Here is a 25,226-nt window from a genome sequence, read left to right as displayed (position 1 = left end):
TTTAATATCTAATTGAATCTATTTAAGAATTTTAGAAGAAAATATCAAGTCTATATTTTACCTGAGACCTTCACCTTTAATGTCTTACATTTCAAAATGATTTTAAATTTTATTGTAAACAATAGATTTTTTAAAAAATCTTCACTTAATGGGAGTATTTGTTGGCAGAGATTTGTTGACAGTGATTTGGTATATGAAAATTTGCTTCTTTTTATTTAGTCATATTTTTACTTGTTTTTGATAATTTTCATCTGTTTCATATTAAAAAATATTTTAACATGTTTAGAAATTTTTTTTAGATTACTGTACTGTTTGCATTAGTTTAGATTGGATTTATTCAAGGAAAGAGACAATTGACCATTATCCAAATGTTTTATAAATTTAAAAAATTAAATATTTATTTTTTATTCACCTTATGCTAACTAAGCACAGTGATAATACTTATATACCTAACAATGACACTGTGAACCAAGTATTATAATTCCCATTTAAAAGATGAGAGAACTAAAACTCAGATTTAATAGTTTGCTCATCATGACACAGCTTGAAGATGACAGAGTTTTTTCTTTTTTTTTTCTTTTTACAGAGACAGAGAGAGAGTCAGAGACAGGGATAGACAGGGACAGACAGACAGGAACGGAGAGAGATGAGAAGCATCAATTATTAGTTTTTCATTGCAACACCTTAGTTGTTCATTGATTGCTTTCTCATATGTGCCTTGACCAGGGGGCTACAGCAGACTGAGTAACCCCTTGCTCGAGCCAGTGATCTTGGGTCTAAGCTGGTGAGCTTTTCTCAAACTAGATGAGCCTGCGCTCAAGCTGGCGACCTCGGGGTCTCGAACCTGGGTCCTCCACATCCCAGTTCGATGTTCTTTCTTTTTTTTTTTTTAAAAAAATTTTTTTTTATTTTTTATTTTTTATTTATTCATTTTAGAGAGGAGAGACAGAGAGAATGGAGAGACAGAGAGAGAGAGAAGGGGAGGAGGAGCTGGAAGCATCAACTCCCATATGTGCCTTGACCAGGCAAGCCCAGGGTTTCGAACCGGCGACCTCAGCATTTCCAGGTCGACGCTTTATCCACTGCGCCACCACAGGTCAGGCCAGTTCGATGTTCTTTCCACTGTGCCACCGCCTAGTCAAGTGATAGACTGAGTTTTAATATAAAATTTATCTGACTTCAAGTCACCTGTTCTCATTCACTGAGCTTTATACACTTAAACCAGATATTTCAGGTCAAAATTAGCTTTGGAACTTGAAATATTGTGTTGTTAATTTTTAATTGGTCAGGTAGGTGATTGTGAATATTTTTTCTTTAAGTGTTCCTTAGAGACAGAGCTGTATATGTTTTCACAATATCATTTGCAATAGGTTGTTGTGGTTTAGTGTAAAGATAATGGAAAATCTGCAATGTTAATGCTTTTCAAAACTACAGAATGAATTACTTTGTAAAAGTAGTCTGAGTAACATTTAAAAGGGAGAATTCAGTTGTAGTTTAAGTCAGAGGTCTACAGAGTCAAATGAGGGAGGGAATGTTATAAGAAATTATGTGACACCAATGATAATGGTACAGTTTTACATCTGAAGAAAAGTAATGGGTTAATAAGAAAGGACAGGATATTTTCCAAACACCTCTTGACACAAGTTGGTGAAAGAAGCTGTTAATTGAGTAATTTCTTTCATTTCTATTGGTGTATACATAATTTCATAGAAGAAAATCCAGCTTCCCTAATCAATTTTTTCCAAAGAGTTCCTGTGTGAGATTTGAAAAATAATGTACTTACAGAATTGAGACTTTGCATAAACATTATGGATTCCCTTGCAGACTGGGATTTTTCTGGGATGAATTTACATTTTGCTTCATAGAGCCCTGTTTGTGAGTCATGTCCACATGGCTTCGTACAGCGCTCTCCCCGGCATATCTTTTCAACCTTGTACGTTCCAGTAATATAAGTTGAACATCTGTAATGAAAGAATTAGGTTACATTTATATGTGATAATTAAACAAATCATGAACAGCCTAACGTGTTAAAATCTTCATGTCCATGACAAAAGCTCTAGGTCATGTACCATTTTGACAGAAGTAGGCTCAGTGTCCTACTCCTACTTTCCATTGAATTCTACAAGAACAGTGGTATTAGTTCATATTTATTAGTGTTTGTTGCTTATTAATGTGATCAATAGATATATTATTCTTGTTATGTTAAGCTAAAGATGATAATTCCTAACTCAGAGGGTTGTTTTGAAGATTAAAAGAGTTAAGAGATACAGAAGAACTTCTTCCTAGTAAGGAGAGGAGAGTCAACATTACGATTAAAACCCTCTTAAATTTTTATGGATATTACACACATACACATATATATGTACACACACATATTACTATATAGGTACTATATGTACATGTATGTATGTATACCATACACAAAAAATCATGGGTGGTCTTGTGTTTACAGCCTTTTTAAATTTACAATTTGAAAACTGCTGAGCTAGATTGAAGAAGAAGTAAAAATAAACCCTGCTTTGAAATACTTGTGCATTCACCATTCTGTTTATAAGATAATTTTCAAGTGCCTGTCAGGGAATGAGAAGTGAGGTATGTGTACAAGAGTCTAAAGAGTTTCTGTTTATCTGCAATATTTACCTTCATTTTGTGTTAATGTTAAACTTTATAGCATTAATTCTCTATTCAAAGTGCCTGGCACACAGTAGGAGCTCAGCAAGTGTTATTTTAGTTACTTGTTTTTACTAATATGTCTCTTTTATTGACAGATAAGGACACTTATTTTTTATTCATTCATTAAAAATTTGTTGTCTGATACATTCTTTGTTTACCTTTTACATACTTTGTGCCAGGCCCATGGCCAGGGGATTAAGCAAAATATCAGTCCTCAAGGATCTTGAAGTCTATGGGGAAAAATAAAATTACACAGACAATTCCTGCCCAGTGTGAGGAAAGTCCATGCATATTCCTTTAGGAATACTGTCAAGGATATCTAACACAAATGGAGGGAGAGAAAAGATATTTAGGGGAGAAACATTTAAACTGTGTCTTGAAGGGTGAATAATAATGTTGAATAAGGAAGGTAGTTTTGGGAGAAGTTGTGTGGGATGTGGTCGAGGAATGAATATCTTTGGTCGAGACTAGTTCATATGAGACTCTAAGCTGCTCAGTAGAGATTAAGCAAACAACACAAAGAAGATGGGAATAGTCATTTTTCTATTACAGCTTTTTCCTCTAATATATATACTGCATACAGATATTAGGGGATATTTTATCGCTTCATATGTATATTTTTTATCCCAAAGGCATTTTTTATTATATCAATTTCTATTGTTCTTTAATATTCTTTAAATATTCTATGTGTTTATAATTTAATTATCTCATCTATTAATAAATAGTACCTGTATAAATCTACCCAGAATTATATTTCTTTAAAAGATCAATTTTCTTACTTATCCCCTTGAAAAGTACTCTTTTTTCTTTAAGCTCAAGATTAAATAAAAATAAATATCTTTGACATGAAGCTCTAGTACTTCAACAGATTTCAATGGAATAGAATCATCTATTGGAATAAAAAATTGAGTAGAAACTTGAACTCCAATTCTTCAATATCTAAAAGTTTAAACTACAGATTTTTCCTTTTTTTTCTGTGTCAGTAAAATATTTTTGTACAATCCTCATGAACATTACATTTATTCCCAATTCTTTATTGATTTTAATTCCAAAGTGGAATTCCCAGTGGTTAGACATCTCCAGTGGAGTAGGTTGGATATTGTAATTAACTGTATGAGCATTCAGCCACTGAGATAGCCTTTCTTTGCCTAGTATAAAGAGTAAAAAGTCACAGGTAAAAATTTTTAAAACTTATTTGTTCAGTACAACAATACCTTGTTGCCTCAATAGTGTTCTTGCTGGAAATATAGAATGGCTGATCCATATTGTACTCGTCAAATACTCCCCATCGAAGATGGGCCCACTCGTGGACAAATACTCTGCCTATGAGAGAATATTAACACTTACAAAATTTATATTTACAATGTTGTTTTAATTAAGTTTTCTTATTCTGCCCCATGTCCTCAACATAATTGAGTCAAGGAACTCTAGAAATTGGCAACTTCCATTAAACCAAAAAGGTTGAAATGGGTTAATACCAGTAAATCACTAATATTTTTATAAACACATTGAAAAATATAGTTAGGTTGAACATAACTAGTATATCTCAAAGTATTAAGACCTATTTTTTTCCTTTCAAAATCTTTGAAAATACCTTTAATCCAGTGTTATATTTGTTTCAGGTGGAAATAAATATAGAAGTATAAAGTAGATATCTTTACCTCGTGATCCATAGATAGGGAAATTATTAGTCAACAAAAATTTTGGAGTAAAATGTATGTATTGTCCTTTGTCTCCACATTGTCCATATTGAAGTGTGTAGGGATCATCTCCATATTTTAGGTAAGGATTAGCAACTATGACGTCTGCCTAAAAGGCAGAACAAACAAACCAAAACAGATCTTAAGAGCAATAAAAATAAAGAATTATTTATCTAAATTAAGACAAGTAATGTTATTAATTTAATTACTAAAGTAGTGATTAGTAATTAATAAAATATTATGAGTGCTAATTTTTAAAAAGCACAGGAAGTAGAAATATTTTAGCAGCTAGATAAAATACCCTACCTGGTCATATGATTCTCGTTTTGGCATTAAGTACTCAGATTTTGACTTCCAGGTCATTGGAATTAAAATGCTTACATTCCTGAAATAAATTCTTCGTTTGGTTGCTTGAAACAGGTAAGTAGAAGCTTCAGTTACCATTTCCTGACAAAATTTAAAATACCTTGTGGTAACAATTTCACAATGAAATGATCCTAAAAGTGTATATACAGTATAGTACATACAAGAAACACAAATCCATCCTCCGTTTCCCCAAACATTTTTTTAAAGACTAACTGAAAAATAGGTTGAATTTTACCATATCTCTCTGGTATGTGAACTTTTCATTTTTATATTCTCAAAAATAATTCTTATTTTTTAATTTACACAGACCTGCATTCAGCATTACAGTTTGGAGGGGGTGGTGAGGGTGCTGGGCAAGATATAAAGATGTTTAAGACTGGGAGCTTATTGGCAAATTGTCTTGTTTAATTAAATGAAGGTACTTGTAATTAGGTTGAGATTTTAAAGTTTTGTAGATTCTGTACTTGCTCTTAATGGAAAGTAAATCTGCTAGATTTATTTTGAGTTGTATTCTCATACAGAGTGTGTTCATAAAAGGCAAACTTTTACCAAGCAGTGATGAAAATAAAAATATATATGCCTCTTTGGTTTCAAGTCCTAGTTTTACCATTTATTGTATGACTACAAATCACCTCTCTCATTAATACAAGGGTAATCATCTCTGTTCTTGACCATCACAGGGATATTGGGAGTATCAAAGAAGATAGTATATATTAAAGTGTTAGATATATAGTATTTTATTATGCTGGATAACACAAATAAAATGAGGAAGTAAATCAACCTCAAAAATACATAATATTTTCTTTAAGATCACATACAAAAGAGTTTTGAGTATTTTGGAGTTAAACAAATATGAACAACTGAAAAAATGTGTAAGATATAGAACCTCTAGGGCTTAAGTGTTAATTATTTAAGCTTTATAAAAGTAATTTTATAAAGATAAAATTTAAAAATAATTCTCCAGGAGCTTTAAGGTCTTTTTGTTAGTTTAATTTATTGAAAAATACATTAGTAGCTTGGCATTTAAATAATTCATTAAGGGAACGACTAATACTATCAATAGATGAAAAATCATACACTAAGCAGATATTAATCTTGACAGTTTTGATACTCTGTAAAACTGTCATGAATGATGAGTACTGTCAAAGCAATTTTGAAAAGTTATAACTGTATGAGTGGTGTGTTTGTGACTAGACAGCCAAAATGAGTTGAAAATAATTATTGAAATAAAAATAATAAAAAATTTTTTCTTACCTTTATTTTTTGAATGAGTTGTTCATCTTCTGGTACACTGGGATTAATTGCAATGACAATGCCATCATATCCATTATTATTCAGCTTTACCATTGAACTTTTCACTCCAGGCAAGAGATGTAAAGCTAGGAACAGAACAGGAGTCAGACTGAACACCATTTTTGCATGTTACAATAAATCTATTGGGAATGCAAGGGAGAGTATTTATATTACTTAATTTGGGAATTTGAATCTAGACCAAAATATTTACAGGTGTTATCATATACAGTTAGTTAGATATTAACAATAGATAAGGAAACAAAACTGGCTAAGCCTGATGAAGTCTAGAATCAACAGATTCACAGACACCCCCGGGGACAGATATATTTGTCAGAGACATTAATCATCAAGTAGGCAGCAAAACTGATCTTCTAATCTCCTGGGGAAACAACAACAAGCCTATTCCCACAGATTAATGGTTGCAGTTGTGTGCACTAGAAGCCAGATTATGAGGCAAAACTTTGAGAAATACAAAATAGAAGCCAAAATGGCAACCATAAAGGAGTCTAGCTTGAGAAAATCTAGTAAAAAAAATAAAATAGGGTCACAGACCCCAGTAGATCCAGGAAAGGAATTGGGTTGGATAGCATAGCACCAGGAACATCCAGGAAAGAGATTGGAACGTTTGAAAGAAAGTTTACCCCTTCCCACACCCAAAAAATTATAATCAAATCTTAACAAAGGCCCATCGCAGTAGCACCCATGTGCACTCTGTCTGTTCACCCATGTGGGCCAAAATGCAGCATCAATCATGAACTGTATGGGAACAGAGACTGTGTTGGGCTACTAGAGCCTTAAATGCCAGACTATTAGCATGGCAGTCTAGTTCTGGGTTCTGTCCCTTCTCCTGGGCTTGGTGGGGACAAGTGTGACTGCAGCCCCAGAAGCTGGACTTCTTCCACAGTGACACATCTGAACTACTTGGTTGTGGAGGAAGATATCAGGCATGGTGTACCGTGGGGAAGTACTTTGTTTTTGCTTCAATAAATCTTGCCACTATACTTAATCCTCCTAGGTACGTAATACTGAAATGCTTTTTCTGCAAAACCATGGAAGAATCCTATTTCCTCTGGCAATGCTTAGATATAATAAATAAAAATATTTTGATGAAATTCTTTCTCTTACTGATTCTAAAGATTAGTTTTTAATTAGTGATGTGGATTAGGCTGAACACATTTGTCATACTTTTTAATACTACTAAGGTGTTAAGTACTCAATTTAGCTGTTTTTTTATTTTTAATTTTTATTGATTATATTGGGGTGGCATAGGTTAATAAAATTATATAGGTTTCAGGTATACAATTTTATAATACATCTTCTGAATACTGTATCGTGTGTTCATTACTCCAAGTCAAATCTCCTTCCACACCATGTATTCCTCCTCTACCCTCTTCTATCTCCTCCTACCCTTCCTTCCCTCTGCTACTCATCATCTCTTTGTCTGTGTCTGAGTCTTTTCCTTGCTTAATTTCTTCACCTTTTTTATCCAGCATCCCAAAAGCTCTCCCGTTTGACAGCTGTCTGTTCTCTGTATCTGAGTCTGTTTATATTTTGTTTGTTAATTTACCTTGTTCATTAGAGTCCACATAAAAGTGAAATTGTATCGTACTTTTCTTACTCTGACTGGCTTATTTCACCTAGCATAATATTGTCCAGATTCAACTATCTATGCTGTTTCAAAGGGTGAGATTTCTTATGTTTTTACAGTTGAATAGTATTCCATTGTATAAGTGTACCACTGCTTTTTTATCCACTCATCTGCTGATGAGCACCTGGGCTGCTTTCAAAACCTGGCTATTGCAAATAATGCTGCAGTGTACATAGGAGTGCATATATTCTTTCATATTAGTGCAGTGTTTCCCAACCTTTTTTGTGCCATGCCCCACCTTAACCTTTCTAAAATTTTTATGTCCCCCCCATGTAACATACATAATTTTTAACATTAAAAAATTGATTTGTTCACTTAATAAACATAAATGATAGGTTCTAGGAAGAAATCTTTATGAAATTGTTAACAAAACACAGTAAGTAAAATTTCAAAACATATAATGAAAAACAGAAATTTAAATTCCAAATAATTTTAATACAGATTTTTTTATATTAATTTATTATTTTAATTTAGTGTGATCCTTGCGCTTGATGCTTGCTGCACAGAGATTTTATATTAGGTTCCAATTTGGTTAGCTTTAGTCTCAAGTCTCCACGTTGTGTTATATCCAGCCAATTTCTTTTTTTTACCAGTAAATCATTTATAGCACTAAATCCACATTCAGCTAAAAATGAAGATGGAAACAGTAGCAATAGTTTTCTTGCACATTTAGTTGAATTTGGGTATTTGATTTCTGTTTCCTCACAAAGCCATGCCATCGCTCCTTTGATATTAAATAAAGCTTTAACTGACTCATCATTTTGCAATTCTGCGAGGTCTTCTTGATACTGCATATTTGATATATCAGACAAATCCACTAACATTGGCTGCATCATCCATGTTAGGAAATCAATTTGTTTTAAATCAGAAAATCTTTCTTTTAAATCAGCCGATAGAATATTCAAATGATTGACAATAACAAGTAAAGCGGTATCAGTTATTTCACATTTTTGGAGCCAATGAAACTGTTTAAAGTTTTTGTTGTTAATATGTTTCTGACATAACTCAATATTGGTAATGAAACCAAATATCTTTGCTTTTGCATTGACAAGAGTTTTATTTGTTCCTTGAAGTTGCTTATTTAATATACTTAGTTTTTCAAAGCTATCAGCTAAATAACTCACAAATGCTTTACCATCTATTGTTAACAGATACTTCATTTCAGGTTTGTCGCTTAAAAAATCACTAAGAGTATCAAACAGTTCCATAAATCTTTTCAAACAGTTTCCTTTAGATAGGCATCTTACTTCAGTATGAAGTAAAAGTCTCACATGGTCTTCATTTTGTTCTTCACAAAATAGCTTGAAAAGATGCTCACATTTGGCACTAGCTTTAATAGCATTAACACACTTTATTACTGTATGTAATACTTCATTCAGAACAGGCGAGATGTTTTTAGCTACCAAGTTTTCCCTATGAGTAACACAATGCACAAGAATCATTTCTGGATTCGCATCTTTCATCAATTTTAAGCAGCCATTTTTCTTGCCCATCATATTGGGAGCACCATCTGTAGCACAAGATGTTATATTTTTCATTGGTATATCATTGACATCTAAGTAGTTTTTTAGCTTATTATATATATCTTTGGAGGTAGTGGTGCTTTCTAATCTTTTACAGAACAACATTTCTTCAGCAAAATGTCCTTTATCAATATATCTTACGTAAGTTATCAATACTGCCTCACTGTCTCTCAAAGTTGATTCATCCATTTGCAAGGAGAATTTTCTTGTTTTCAGCTTTTCAATAAGTTGTTTTTCAATATCCTCACTCATTTCGTCTATTCTTCTGCTAACAGTATTGTCACTGAGTGGCATAGCTTTTACATCTTTGTCATCTTTTTCAAGAACCGTTTTAAGAAATGCAGATATTGACGGTTTTATTAAATTCTCTCCTATAGTGTGATTTTCTCCAGTTTTAGTGATGAATAAAGAAATTTGATAACTAGCCTCAAGAACACGATTATTAGTTGAAGTATGAACAGTAAATAGAGACTTTAATGTCGTTCTTTATTCAAAATTTTTCTTTAAAGTTTTAAAGTAACTCAAATCTGAATTAATATGAGCACTATGTTTCGCCTTCAAATGCACCTCAAGACGACCTCGTTTCATTGATTCGTTGGTCAAGCATTGCTGGCATAAAAGACAAAAAGGAATCCGCTCATCGTGAACAGCGGGTATAAACCCAAATTTTAAATATTCCTCCGAATATTGACGAGTTTTTTTCTTGCTTGCACCACTCATTTTACTATGGGCTATAAGAAATAAAAATAAGATCAATTAAAAACTAATATTAAAGTATGTGTTAAAATATATTCAATGTGACATAGAGTAAACGTATACTAAAAATTCATATTTATTTAAATGTATATAACATATTTACTACACTACCACTGCAAATCAAAAGGTATCTATATTTTTTCCACTTGACAAAATTTTCTGGAAAGTTATGCTTCTAAAATTAAAATTGTCGTGCATGCACTATTATAGCCCCAATAATATTTATAAAATATTAGTGCTTTCTAGCCCCGATGCAAGAAGTACTTAATAAAGAGTTTAATATTGATAAAAATAAAATCAAATACTTACCAATTATATCTATACAATATATATATGTATATTTATTAAATAAACAAGCTTTTACAACAGTTTTGACTGACACATTTCAAATTAACACCAACTGAATGATGTGAAACACTACAGAAGTTGTGATGGGCCAATTAGGTGAGAATAACTGCGTTGTTTAGCGAGTTTTTAAAACATCCGGGGTTCCCTGCAGCAGACGGCACGCTCCGTGGTGAACCCAGGACGAAGTTTACTTGACGACGCCAATCACCCAGTTGATATTTTGGTTTCATCAAACGAAATTATACTTAATAATTATTTACTGCAATTATTTAAGAATTGCATTTTTTGTTAAATTTGGCACTGATATCTAGCATTGCATTTAAATGGCCCAGGGCGAAAGAGTTAAAGTCGTGTCGAGTCCATTTTCAAATTGCCCCCTTAACTATCAAGTTGCCCCCCTGTGGGGCGTGGGCCCCACGTTGGGAAACACCGTATTAGTGCTTCTGGTTTCTTCAGATATATTCCTAGAACTGAGCCATAAGGCAGTTCTATTTTTAAGGTTTTAAGGTAATTCTCTACTGCTTTCCAAAGTGACTGTAGTAATCTGTATACCCACCAACAGTGCACAAGGATTTCCTTTTCCCCACATCTTGACAACACTTTTTTTTGTTGATTTATTGTTGATAGCCGTTTTGACAGGAGTGAGGTTATATATCACTATTTTAAATTTGCATTTCTGTCACCATTAGTGACTTTGAGCATCTTTTCATCTCTATGTCATCTTTGGAGAAGTGTCTATTCAGGGCCTTTGTCCATTTTTAGTTAGGTTGATTTTTTATGTGTTGATTTGTGTAAGTTCTTTATAAATTTTAGATATTAACTCCTTATCGAATATATCATCAGTGAATATATTCTTCCATTCTGTGGGTTGTCTTTTCATTTTGTAAATGGTTTTCTTTGTTGTGCAAAAATATTTTGTTGTTGTCCCATATATTTATTTTTTCTTTTATTTCTTTTGCCCAAAGTGACATACCAAAAAAAATATTGCTATGAGAAATGACCAAGATTTCACTGCCTAAGTTATCTTCTGGAATTTTTTATGGCTTTGTGAATTACCTTTATCTTTAGTTCTTCAATCCATTTTGAGTTTATTCTTGTATATGGTGTAAAAGGGTCTAATTTCATTTTTTTGCATGTATCTGTCCAATTTTCTAAAATTTTTTTATTTAATAAACACTATTTTTACCCTGTTGTGTGTTTTTGCCTCCTTTGTCTAACATTAACTGACCTTATAAATGTGAGTTTATTTTTGGGCTTTCTATTTTGTTCCATTGATCTGTATGTCTGTTCTTATGCCAGTACCATTCTATGTTGATTATGATGGCCTTGTGGTATAGTTTGATATCAGGTGGTAGGATTTCTCCAACTTTGTTCCTCATTCTCAAGATTGCTGTGGCTGTTTGGAGTCCTTTGTAGTTCCATATAAATTTTTGGAATATTTCTTCTAGTTCTTTGAAATATGTCATTGGTATTTTGAAAAGAATTACACTGAATCTCTAGATTGCTTTGGGTAATATGGACATTTTAATGATGTTAATTCCTTCTATCTATGAGCATTATATAAGCTCCCACTTTTGAATCTTCTTCAATTTCTTTCTTCAGTGTCATAATTTTCTGAGTACAGGTCTTCTTCATCCTTGGTTGAATATATTTCTAGCTATTCTTTTTTTTATGAAATTGTATATGATATTCTTTTTCTTAGTTTCCCTTTCTGATAGTTCTTTATTGTATAAAAATGCAACCAATTTCCAAGTAATTATTTTGTATCTTGCTACTTTACTAAATTCATTTATCAGTTTTACTAGTTTTTTGTTGGAATCTTTAGGGATCTCTATATACAGTATCATGTGCAAATAATGACAGTTTTACTTCTTCATTTCCAATTTGGACACTTTTTTCTTCTCTTCTTCTTGTCTGATTGCTGTGGCTAGAACTTTCAGTACTATATTGAATAAAGGTGGTGAAAGCAGATAACCTTGTCTTGTTCCCAATCTTCAGAGAAATGCTTAAAGTTTTATTATTATTATTATTATTATTATTATTGAGTTTTGAGACACACACAGAGAGGAGAGAGAGAGAGAGAGAGAGAGAGAGAGAGAGAGAGAGATTTGTTATTCCACTTATTTATGTATTTATTTGTTGATTCTTCTATATGCCCTGACAGGGGATCAAACCCCCTGACAGGGGATCAAGCCTTTGTATATCAGGAGCTATCCAGGCAGGTAGGTGTGTGGTCTTTATAATGTATTGCTGAACCTGGTTTGCTAATATTTTATTGAGGATTTTAGCATCTATGTTTATCAGAGATATTGACCAATGGTTTTCTTTATTTGTATTGCTTTATCTGCTATTAGAATTAGAATAATGCTGGCCTCATAAAATCTATTTAATATATTGCTGGATCTACTTTACTAATATTTTATTGAGGATTTTAGTATCTATATTTATCAGGGATATTGGCCTATAGTTTTGTTTCGTTTTTATTTGTAGTGTCTTTATCGGGTTTTGGAATTAGGATAATGCTAGCCTTGTAAAATAAAGTTAGAAGTTTTCCTTTCTCTTGAATTTTTTTGGAATGGTTTGAGAAGGATAGTGTTAGTTCTTCGAATGTTTGGTAAAATTCATCTAGGAAGCCATTCAATCTATGACTTGTGTTTGTTGGGAGGATTTTTATTCCTGCTTCAGTTTCACTAGTTGCATTCTGCTGTCCAGATTCTCTGATTCTTTCTGATTCAGTGTGGGCAGATTGGATGTCTCTGGGATTTTTTCCAAATTGTCAAATTTGTTGGCTTACAGTTGTTTATAATATTTTTTTTTACAATCCTTTGTATTTTTTTATGTCAGTGGTTACTTCTCCTCTTTCATTACTGATTTTATTTGTGTCTTCTCTCTTTTTTTTTTCTTGGTGAGTCTGGTTAAATGTTTATTGGTCTTGTTTATCTTCTCAAAGAACCAGCTCTTGGTTTCATTGACCTTTTATATTTTTTAAAGACTCTATTTTGTTTATTTCTACTCTGATCTTTATTATTTTCTTCCATCTATTCAGTTTGGACTTCATTTGTTTTTCTTTTTTCAGTTACTTTAAGTGTAAAGTTAGATTGAGATTTTTATTGTTTCTTGATGTAGGCCTGAAATGCTATGCATTTACTTCTTGGGACTGCCTTCATTGTGTCCCATTAATTTTGGGTTGCTGTGTTCTCATTTTCATTTGTTTCAACATATCTTTCTATTTCTTCCTTGATCTCATTGTTTATAGATTCACTATTTAGTAACATGCTACTTAGCTTTAATGTTTTGTTTTTTTCTCCTGTGATTGATTTCTAGTCTTATATCATAATAGTTAGAAAAGAAACTTAATATGATTTCAGTCTTCTTAAATTTATTGAGACTTGTTTTGCATCCTAACCTGCAGTCTATCCTAGAAAATGTTCTATATGTGTTTAAAAAAATATTCTGCTGCTTTGGGTGAAATGCTCTACAGATATCAATTAAATCTAGTTGATCTATTGTATCATTTAAGGCTGCTTTTTTCTTATTGATTTTCTGGCTGGAAGATATATCCATTAAAGTGAATGAGGTGTTAAAATCTCCTGCTATGACTGTATTCCTGTCAATCTCTCCTTTTATATCTATCAAGATTTGCTTTATATATTTAGGTGCTTTTTATGTTGGGTGCATAAATGTTTACAAGGGTTGTATCCTCTTGTTTGATTGCTCTCTTTATTCTTATTAAGTGTTCTTCTTTATCTCTTACTATAGCTTTTGTTTTAAAGTATACTTTGTCAATATAACTAATGCTACTGCATTTTTTTTCTTTCTAATTGCTTAAAATATCTTTATTCAACCCTTTACTTTCAGTCTTTGTGTATGTTTTGTTCAGAGGTGGGTCTCTTGGAGACAGCATATATATGAATGTTTTCTTATTCATTCAGCTACCCAATATCTTTTGTTTGTAACATTTAAAGTGATTATTTATAGATATATATTTATTGTCATTTTATTCCTTTTTATTTTTTGTTTTTGTTTTTTAAGTAAGAGGTGGGAGGGATGGAGGCAGAGAAAGACTCCCACATGCACCTGACTGGGAGCCACCCAGCAAACCCCTTCAGGGCAATGGTCTGCCCATCTGGGCCCGCTTCCCCATTGCTAGGCAACTGAGTTATTTCAATAGGTGAGGCCATGGAACCATTCTCAGTGTCCAGGGCCAAATTGCTCACACTAATCAAGCCATGGTTGTGGGAGGAAAGGAGAGATAGCAAGAGAGCAAGAAGGGGAGGGGGAAGGGTGGAAAAGCATGTGGTCACTTCTCCTATGTGCCTTGACTAGGAATTGAACCCAGGATTTCCAAATGATGGACTGACACTCTACTGCTGAGCCAACAGGCCAGGGCTGCCATTTTATACTTCTAACTATGTTCCTCGGGGCCTTCTTCCTTTTTTGCTTCTCCCTCTTCTCCTCCTCTTTCTCCTCCTCTAAGACCCTTTAACATCTCTTGTAATACTAGTTTGGTGGTAACAAACTCCTCTAGCTTTTTCTTGTTTGAGAAGCTCTTTGTTTCTTTTTCAATTTTGAATAATAGCCTTGCTGAATAAGGTAGTCTGAGTTTTAGGCCCTTGCTGTTCATCACATTGAATACTTTATGCCAATCTCTTCTGGCCTGAAATGTTGTTAATGAGAAATTGGCTAATAGTTCTATGAGAGCGCCCTTGTGGGCAACTAACTCTCTTTCTCTTGTTGCTTTTATGATTCTTTCTTTGGCTTTAACCTTTGCCATTTTAATTATGATGTGTGTTGGTGTTGACCTCTTTGGGCCGATCTTGCTTGGGACTCTCTGTGCTTCCTGAAGTTGTGTGTCATTATTCTTTACCAGGTTAGAGAATTTTTCAGTTGTTATTTTTAAAATAGGTTCTTAATCCCTTGCTCATTGTCTTCTCCTTCTGATACCCTAGTGATGCAAATATTGGTTTGCTTTATGTTGTCCCAAATGTCTCTTAAAATATTCTCATTTTTAAACATTATTTTTTCTTTTGGCTGTTCTGATTGGGTGTTTTTTTCCTACCTTGTCTTCCAAATCACTAATTCAATCCTGTGCTTCATCTAACTTACTATCTATTCCTTTTAGTGTCTTCTTCATTTCAGATATTGTATTCTTTATTTGTGACTCGTTCTTTTTTTATGTCTTTTTTCATGGTGTTAAAGTTTGCATTAAGTTTCTTGAGCATTCTTATAACCATTTTTTTGTACTTTATATCTAGTAAATTGCTTGCCTCCATTTCATTTAGCTCTTTTTCTGGAGATATATCTTGTTCTTTCATGTGGGCCATGTTTCTTTGACTCCCTATTCTGGTTGTTTCTTATGTTTTTTCTGGAATCCATCCTGCTGCGAAGACAGGCATTGCTATCTTTGCCACTAATGTTGTTCTTTGATTGGAAAAAAAGAGTAAAGCCATGCTGGAAGGCTCCTAAACTTAACATTTGGTGTTACCTTCCCTTGTTACACATTAGCTGAAGAGGTTTTTGGAAGACACAAAAGAGGCATTATATGTAAATAAATTACAATTTTTCATTTGTGTTCCACACATGAATACTGACTAGCTAATTTTAATGGCATCTTTATAAGTGGGTTTTAGTTGATCTAAATCAACTATTTTTAGTGATTTATTTACTTGCTCATTTTTTTGAGAGACAGAGAGAGACAGACAGAGAGCCAGGAAGGAAGGGAGATGAGAAATATCAACTTGTACTTGCAACACTTTAGTTATCATTGATTGGTTCTCATATGTGTCTTGACTAGGGGGCTCTGTCTAGCAAAGCCAGTGATCCCTTCCTTAAGCCAGAAAATTAGGACTCAAGCCAGCAGCTAGCTATTTGGCTTAAGCCAGTGACCTTGGACTTCAACCTGTAACCTTTGGACTCAAACCAATGACCATGGGATCATGTTAATAATCCAGTGCTCAAGCTGGTGAGCCAGTGCTCAAACTGGGTAGCCTGTGCTCAAGCTCAAGCTAGAGACCTCAGAGGTTCAAACATGGAACATCAGTCTGCCAGGTAGATATACGCTCTAGACTCTGCTCAACCACCTGTCAGGCTTTTATGCATTTTAATCAGTCTAGACAATTTTATTTTATCTATAGTGCTATGTTTGTCACTGACGTTATTCTTCAGTTATTAAAAAAAATTAAAGCCATGATAGTTGACTCCTAAACTTAATAGTTGTTGCTGCCTTCTGCTGCATATTAGCTTAAAATGATTTAGGAAGACATGAAAGAGACATTATCTATAAATCAATAACAATTTTTCTTTTCAGTTTAAACCTAAAATATTGACTCCTAATTTTTATGGCACTTCTGTAAATTAAGTTAGTTTTATCATCCTGCCCCAATTCAATTATTTTTTATCAGCTTAGGCACTTTTATCTGTATGGAATGGTTTTTTAACTAGCACCTTAAGTTTTCATCAGATTTTCTTGTCTTATGTGAATTCAGCTGGCATAAGCGGTAAATGCTGCATAGTGGGACTGAGTGATGAGGATGGAGACTCGAACAAGATATTGACATGAGTGAGCAGGATGGTTGAGTGGCCAGGTGAGGCGGCATGTCTCGGCTGGAAAAGTCAAGAAGAACAGTCTAGTTGGTGTGACTACAGTAGACAGTCATGAGTCATGTTAGTGGAAATAAAAGAGGGACCCTAAGCAATAAGCACAACAATTGGGTATACACAGCATTTGACAGATGTAGAGGACCCCTTTTCTTCATATCCATGGACTGCCCCACTCCATTAATAACAAGCTTGGCTATTCTTTTCCTTCACTGGCATTACCATGATTTCTTTGCTTATTGTTTATCATTTCCACTAGATTGCATACCTCAAGAGCAAGATGTATTTCTTCAATGTTGTTTAATTTTAACATAACCCTAGCATATAGTAGGTACTGAGGAAGCATTTGTAGAGTGAAATATACCAATAGCATGTTGGGGAATATGGCAATAACTTCTCCAGTGATGAACACAGAGCCCTTCTCTCAAAGAGCATTGAGTGTACAGGACCAGACTCTCAGTCAGTGCACAGTGGTGGACTAGAGCTACTTAACCCCTTTTGCTTATTGTCACAATTGTCCTGAGACACTGAGGCAAGATGACTGAGTGGCTACTTTTGCATAACTATATATCTGAAAATTTAGTGGCTGGAAAAGATGCAGACTGTCCAGGGGCTTGGTACCTTTTAAAATATTATTATTTTATTAATTGAGGTAACATTGGTAAATAAGATCATATGGGTTCCTAGTGTGCATTTCATGACACATGATTTGTATATTGCACAGTGTACCCACCAACCAAAGTGTAATTATCCACTCCTACCCAATATTTGGCCTCCTCCTTCCCTGCAATACCTCCCACTGCCTTTTCTGGGGTTAGAACTACACTATTGTCTGAGTTTTTGTGTTTCAGTTTTATTGATATATTTCACTATTGAGAAAAATTACATGGTTATTAGCTTTTTCAGACTAATTTTGCTGAGCATAATATTCTCAAGTTTCATTTATTTTGTCAAAATGACAGTATTTCATTGTTCTTATGGCACAGTAGCATTCCATAGGCTATCTATGCCACTGATGTTATATTTGGATGTTAAAAACAAATCAGACCCATGATAGATGACCCCTAAACTTAACGTTCGGTATTGCCTCCCTCTGCTACATGCTAGCTAAAGAAGCTTTTGGAAGACACAGAGACACATTAGACATTATATGTAAATCAATAACAATTTTTCTTTTGCATTCAACCCCAAATAACTGACTCCTAAGTTTCATGGCATTTCTGTAAGTTTTATTATTCTGCCCCAATCCAATTTTTCTTTAGCATTTTAATCAGCTTAGTCACTTTTATTTTATCTTCATAAAATGATTTTATTATCAGCACCCTACATTTTCATCAGATTTTCTTGTGTTATGTGTATTCAGCTGGCATAAGAGGTGGGCACTGCATAGTGGGGCCAAGTGAGGAGGAAGGAGACTCCAACAAGGCATTGACATGGGTGAGCAGGGATCCTGAGTGGCCAGGGAGGGGCATGTCTTAGCTGGAAGGTCAGGAAGAACAGTCTAGTTGGTGTGAGTACAGTCTACAGACATGTTAGCAAAAATTAAAAGAAGGATCCCAAGTAATAGGCACACCAGTTGGGGACACAGAGCCTTTGACAGATGTAGAGGACCTCTTTCCCTCATTTCCGTGGACTGCCCCACCTCATTAACATCAAGCTTGGCCACGTGACCTGCTTTGTCTAATGGAGGCCTGCAGGCACATAAGCTGAGATTTCTAAAATGTTCACACAGCTGGGCGTGCCTCCCTGGGCTTGTGCCAGCATCACAAAGTGATTCTGTCTTGATAACACAAGTTCAAATAGGATGAGGGACGGGAGCAGACCTGCACCACACCAACAGCTCTGAGCAAGCCCGGCCAGATACACATTATTGAGTATGCGATACATAGCATTGTTTTGAGGCTCCAAGACCTTCACAAATGTCATTTCTTTTGCTGCAAAACTCTTGCCTGTATTCTTAGAATAGAAGGCTAATGCCTTCTCTTCCTTTCATTTTCAACTTCAATGTCACTTTCTCAGAGGCCCCTGCCCTGACTCTCTTTCAGTTTAATTCATGTCCCTCTTTGAATTCTTTCTAAATACACTAGGTTTTTTCCTTTGCTGGTGTTACCAAAATTTTTTGTTTATTGTTTGTTATTTCTACTATATTGTGTTTCTTGAGGGCAAGGCAGTGGTGGGATTCAGCCAGTTTACATGGGTTCTGCTGAACCGATACCTAATTTTTGTTGAGTTCGGTGAGCTCAACTTGTGAAATGACACTTGGAATCAGGGTTCTCTCTAAGGTGGTTGCCTGGGTAGCCGCCCAATGTGGAAATCACAAATTTACATTTCTTACTCCTTTTTAATGTTCATCTGCGCAACAGCATATTCTAAGTGCCCGTAGTAATGTTTATTCCATCCATAGGTGAAAAAAATTTGATGGAACCATGCTTGTTTTTTATTTTTTTAAATTTTTTTAGATTTTAATTTTTTATTTTTTAGAGAAAGGAGACAAAGAAAGAGAAAGACAGAGAGAGAGAAGGGGGAGGAGCAGAAAGCATCAACTCCCACATGTGCCTTGACCAGGCAAGCCCGGGGTTTCAAACCGGCAACCTCAGCGTTCCAGGTCGATGCTTTTACCCACTGCACAGCTGCAGGTCAGGCCAGAACTATGCTTGTTTTAAAGAAAATTCCCAGAACTATGCAATTCCTGGAAGTGTTCAAAGAGCTAAAAATATTGTCAGAACAATTGCTGTAAGTTCAGCAGAAGTGGAAAGAGATTTATCAAAGATGAACATAGTATATTCAGAGAAGAGAAGTTGCCTAACTCTTTCTAATACATCAAACATGATGACTATTAGTCTAATCGGCCTACTTCTAAAGGAATGGGATCCTACTCCTAAAGTGAAAAGATGGTTAAGGATAAATCACAGGGCCAATGATGCTCAGATAAAAGTGAAGAAAATTGCAAGTAAGGATGCCTATCGAGAAGCAATATAGAACCATCTTAAATAACAGTTTTATTGGTTTTTTTTCAGGTTACTTAATATTTTTTTATTAGTATTTTAAAAATATTTCTTATAATCTAGTTTTGTGTACCTCTTTTATTGTTCTTCCTTAAGTATTAGATGCATGAAATAATAACCTACCTTTTGGTATATCATTTTTTATACTTAAACAGTCATTAGGGCAGAGAACTGGTTGTTACATTATTTGAATACCACCACTGGGGGGCAAGGAGTATTTATTTGTTCAACATCATTTAGTTTGGGCATAGTCTTAGCATATTGTAGGTACTGAGGAAGTATTTGTAGAGTGAAATATACCAACACTCTGAAATGGGATATGGCAATAACTTCTCCAGAAAAGTACATAGAGCCCTTCTCTCAAGGAGCTTTGAATGTACAGGACTAGATCATCAGCCAGTGCACAGTGGTGGACTAGAGCTACTTAATCTCTTCCGTCTGTTGTTACAATTCTTCTGAGACATTGAGGTAAGATGACCGAGTGGCTACTTTCACATAACAAACTATCTGAAAAGTTAGTGACTGGAAATAATGCAGGCTGTCCAAGAAATATATATCTTTTTAAATATTATTACTTTATTATATTAATTAAGGCTGCATTGGTTAAAACAGGGGTAGTCAACCTTTTTATACCTACCGCCCACTTTTGTATCTCTGTCAGTAGTAAAATTTTCTAACCGCTCACCAGTTCCACAGTAATGGTGATTTACAAAGTAGGGAAGTAACTTTACTTTATAAAATCTATAAAGCAGAGTTATAGCAAGTTAAAGCATATAATAATAACTACTTACCAAGTATTTTATGTTGGATTTTCGCTAAGTTTGGCAGAATAAATCTTTATAAAACAACTTACTATAGTTAAATCTATCTTTTTATTTATACTTTGGTTGCTTTGCTACCACCCACCATGAAAGCTGGAATGCCTACTAGTGGGTGGTAGGGACCAGGTTGACTACCACTGAGTTAAAAGATAATATATGTTTCAAGTTTGTATTTCTATGATACATGATTTGTATGTTGCATAGTGTCAACCAAAGTGTAATCATCTACTCCCACCTGATATTTGGCCCCCTTCTTCCCTGCAGTACCTCCCACTGCCTTTTCTGGGGTTAGGACTATAATATTGTCTGAGTCTCTGTGCTTCAGTTTTATATCTCTCGATTGAAAAAAATCACATGGTTCTTAGCTTTATCTGAATAAGTTAATTTTGATGAGCATAATATTCTCAAGTTCCATTTATTTTGTCAAAATGGCAGTATTTTATTGTTCTTATGGCACAGTAGTATTCCACAGTGCTTTGTTTGCCACTGATGTTATTCTTTGGATGTTGAAAACAAATTAGAGCCATGATAGATGACCCCTAAATTTAACATTTAGTGTTGCTTTCCTCTGCTACTTATTAACTGAAGAGGTTTATGGAAGACACAGAGAGACATTATATGTAAATCAATAACAATTTTTCTTTTGTGATCACCCCAAATTACCAACTCCTAATTTTCATGGCATTTCTGTAAGTTATTTTTATCATCCTGCCCCAATTCAATTGTTCTTTGGTGTTGAAATCAACTTCATCACTTTTAATTTGTCTCCATGAAATGATTTTTTTTAACAGCACCCTACATTTTCATCAGATTTTCTTGTGTTATGTGTATTCAGCTGGCATAAGAGGTGGGCACTGCATAGTGGGGCCAAGTGAGGAGGAAGGAGACTCCAACAAGGCATTGACATGGGTGAGCAGGGATCCTGAGTGGCCAGGGAGGGGCATGTCTTAGCTGGAAGGTCAGGAAGAACAGTCTAGTTGGTGTGAGTACAGTCTACAGACATGTTAGCAAAAATTAAAAGAAGGATCCCAAGTAATAGGCACACCAGTTGGGGACACAGAGCCTTTGACAGATGTAGAGGACCTCTTTCCCTCATTTCCGTGGACTGCCCCACCTCATTAACATTAAGCTTGGCCACGTGACCTGCTTTGTCTAATGGAGGCCTGCAGGCACATAAGCTGAGATTTCTAAAATGTTCACACAGCTGGGCGTGCCTCCCTGGGCTTGTGCCAGCATCACAAAGTGATTCTGTCTTGATAACACAAGTTCAAATAGGATGAGGGACGGGAGCAGACCTGCACCACACCAACAGCTCTGAGCAAGCCCGGCCAGATACACATTATTGAGTATGCGATACATAGCATTGTTTTGAGGCTCCAAGACCTTCACAAATGTCATTTCTTTTGCTGCAAAACTCTTGCCTGTATTCTTAGAATAGAAGGCTAATGCCTTCTCTTCCTTTCATTTTCAACTTCAATGTCACTTTCTCAGAGGCCCCTGCCCTGACTCTCCTTAAGTTTAATTTATATCCTTTGGTTAATTCTTTCTAAACACACCTGGGTTTTTTTTTCCTTTCTGTTTTGCCACAATAAGTTTGTTTCTTGTTTGTCATTTCCAGTACATTGTGTTCCTTGAAAGCAAGGAGTCTTTCTTCAACATCACTTAATTTGAGCACAGTACTAATATATATATTAGAGTAAAATATACCAACACTCTGATATAGATATGGCAAGCTTGGGGAAGAGTGGAGGAGGCCTTCCAAACATTATTTCAAACGGGGTCAAACCTTTTACATATGGAGTACACCGTGCTCTTAGGAGAGCCACGGGAAGAAGACTCACCCAGTTTTTGCCAGTCTCCAACTTGAGTGTAGTTAAAACATCTTTGAGTGTCTGATTCATCCTTTCTACCTGTCCTAAACTTTGTGGTCTGCATACACAGTGTAAATTCAACTTTACTCCTATTGTTTTTGCTAAATCCTGAGTTATGGCAGCTATGAAAGCTGGGCCATTGTCAGTCCCCATAGCAAAAGGTAGGCCAAACCTGGGGATGATTTCAGATAAAAGCTTCTTAGTGACTGCCTGAGCCGTTTCTGATCGAGTAGAGTAGGCTTCTACCCATCCTGAGAAAGTATCTATGGCTACCAGTAGACACTTGTGCCCTCTGTTCCCTGGGGGCATCTCGGTAAAATCTATTTCCCATTGTTCACCAGGCTGCTGTCCTCTTACTCCGTGTCCAGTCCCTTGAGTTGTTTCTGGGCCGGGGTTGACTTTTGCACATGTTAGGCATCTCCAACTTACTTCTTTGGTGACCTGGTGGAGTCTGGGAATATAGAAATTAGGTTTTAACAGTTCTATGGGTTTAGTCCCTCCGAGATGGGTCCTGGCATGTAAGTCTTGGACTAAGTTTCTGCCGAGTGCCTCAGGGATAAGCGCCCAGGAATCCAGCAACATTTTCTAACCAGACGGGTCCTCAGTGGCCCTTAAAGAAATTCCTAGAGCTTTGTCTGTGTCTGAGTAAACCGGGGAAGATTCTAAGACATGGCTTGGTAGTACTGGGAGAATGTTGAGGGGCCCCACTGGTTTTGGAGCAGCTTCTTTTGCTGTTAGGTCGGCAAAGGCATTTCCCAGAGCCTCTGGAGTGGTTCCTTTCTGATGCCCCTGGCAATGTATTATGGCTACTTCCTTGGGTAACCATATTGCTTCTAGAAGAGAGAGGATCTCAGGGGGCATGCTTAATAGTTTTTCCTCCTGATGTTAGTAATCCTCTCTCTTTGTAGATAGCCCTGTGAACAGGGGCAGTGGCAAAGGCATACCTGCTGTCCGTGTAGATGTTGACCCACTTTCCTTTAGCCCACCGCAGGGCCTGGGTTAAGGCAATTAGTTCAGCCTTCTGTGCAGACGTGCCTTGGTCAAGAGCTGCTGACCAAATTATCTCATCCTGCGTTACCACGGCGGCACCTGCTCTCCAGATTCCCTCTTGTATAAAACTGCTTCCATCTGTGTAGAGGGTGGCTTCTGCCACCAGCAGGGGCTGCTCAGTCAGATCTTCATGGCTGCTGGCCAACGTGGTCAGCAGATCTATGCAGTTGTGTGAAGGTGTCTCCGGGTTGTCATTGGGGAGCAGCGTGGCTGGACTAAGGGCAGAGGTCTGCAAGAACTTAAGGTGGGTAGAGACAAGCAAAGTTACCTGGTATTGGGTTATGTGAGCGTTGGACATCCACTGGTCTGGTGGGCTGCGAAGCAAAGCTTCCATTGAGTGCGGGCAATGACCTGCAGCTCCTGTCCGAAGATGAGCTTTTCAGCTTTCTTGGTGAGAAGGGCAGTGGTGGCAATGGCCCAAAGGCAGTTTGGCTATCCTGCCACCATTGGGGCTAACCTCTTAGACAGGTAAGCGATTGGTCTCTTTCAGGGTCCAAGGTACTGGGTAAGAACCCCTTTTGCAATGCCCCAAGTCTCACAGACATGCAATTGGAAAGGCTTAGCCAAATTAGGGAGTGCTAGGGTGGGAAACCTGGATTAGAGCATTCTTAAACTCCTGAAATGTTTCCTCTTCTTTGGGGCCCCACTGAAGTGCCTCTTCTTTTCCCCCAGTGCAGGTGTATAGTGGCTTGGCAATCTCTGCAAAGCCAATTATCCACAGCCTGCAGTATCCTACAGCAGTGTTTTTCAACCAGTGTGCCGTGAGACATGGTCAGATGTGCCATGGGGAAATTAAACATGGGTCCCCAAACTATGGCCCGTGTAAGCTATTTATCTGGCCCACTGCCAGCCGCCTCCATCGGAACATAAACATTCCCCTCACAATTCCTCCAGCTATCAGTGACAGGAAGAGTGGAGGCACGCTCACTGACCAATCATCTTCTAGGATTCATCCCGACAACTAGCAATGAACCAATAGTAGGCCGCCTCTCATCCACACCCAGGAAGGTCCCCACTGGGACTGCCGCGTACTTGTCATTGTGTGGCTTTGGTGAGTAGTTGAAGCTGCTACTCCTCCCCATGGTCCCGATTTCTAATCCTGGTCAGGACTGGAGGTAAATGTTGCCACCACTAGATGAAGCCTCAGGCTCAGCTGGTTATGTCTATCCTGATGGTGTATATAGATATTTGACCTTTTTCTTTTTAAAAGAGGCCCCTGCAGAGGGTGATATATAATGCATCATAATGCATCACAATGTTATCTATATTGTATATGGCCTCCTGAAGGGTCATCTTCTTAAAGAGCTCAAATCTCTATATACACCATCAAAATAGATAGAACCAAGGCCCCTGCACCCAGCTGACCATGGGATTTGAACCCACAACCTCAGGGAGAACTCTAGTATTTATCAGAATCCTTACCTAGAAAGAAAACTTCTCAATCTGACAGTAGAGATGCTCTGAGAACTTATGATGTTACACAAGTACCCAACATTTTCTAAAATTGATTTTGTCCAGTCTCTATATAGAGAGAATATTTGCCAAATTGATTTGAACCCACAACTTTGATGAAAG

At 36.0% G+C, this 25,226-nt stretch overlaps 1 protein-coding gene across 1 annotated transcript in view; it reads right to left on the bottom strand.

The window, feature by feature from the left end:
• The window catches only part of LOC136398347 (calcium-activated chloride channel regulator 1-like), a 39,000-nt gene extending 14,267 nt beyond the window's left edge, over positions 1-24,733 (bottom strand). The window contains exons 1-8 of the mRNA XM_066372668.1: positions 24,611-24,733; positions 23,546-23,889; positions 22,517-23,052; positions 5,994-6,118; positions 4,680-4,820; positions 4,335-4,482; positions 3,888-3,996; positions 1,784-1,961 (exon numbers count right to left, since the gene is read on the bottom strand). Coding sequence (XP_066228765.1) covers positions 1,784-1,961; positions 3,888-3,996; positions 4,335-4,482; positions 4,680-4,820; positions 5,994-6,118; positions 22,517-23,052; positions 23,546-23,889; positions 24,611-24,733 — 1,704 coding nt within the window. The remainder of the gene's footprint in view (positions 1-1,783; positions 1,962-3,887; positions 3,997-4,334; positions 4,483-4,679; positions 4,821-5,993; positions 6,119-22,516; positions 23,053-23,545; positions 23,890-24,610) is intronic.
• Positions 24,734-25,226: the final 493 nt, after the last annotated feature.

This window comes from Saccopteryx leptura, chromosome 3 (genome assembly GCF_036850995.1).
Source record: "Saccopteryx leptura isolate mSacLep1 chromosome 3, mSacLep1_pri_phased_curated, whole genome shotgun sequence".
Classification (NCBI taxonomy): Eukaryota; Metazoa; Chordata; class Mammalia; order Chiroptera; family Emballonuridae; genus Saccopteryx; species Saccopteryx leptura.
This window is presented reverse-complemented; position numbering and strand designations above follow the sequence as displayed.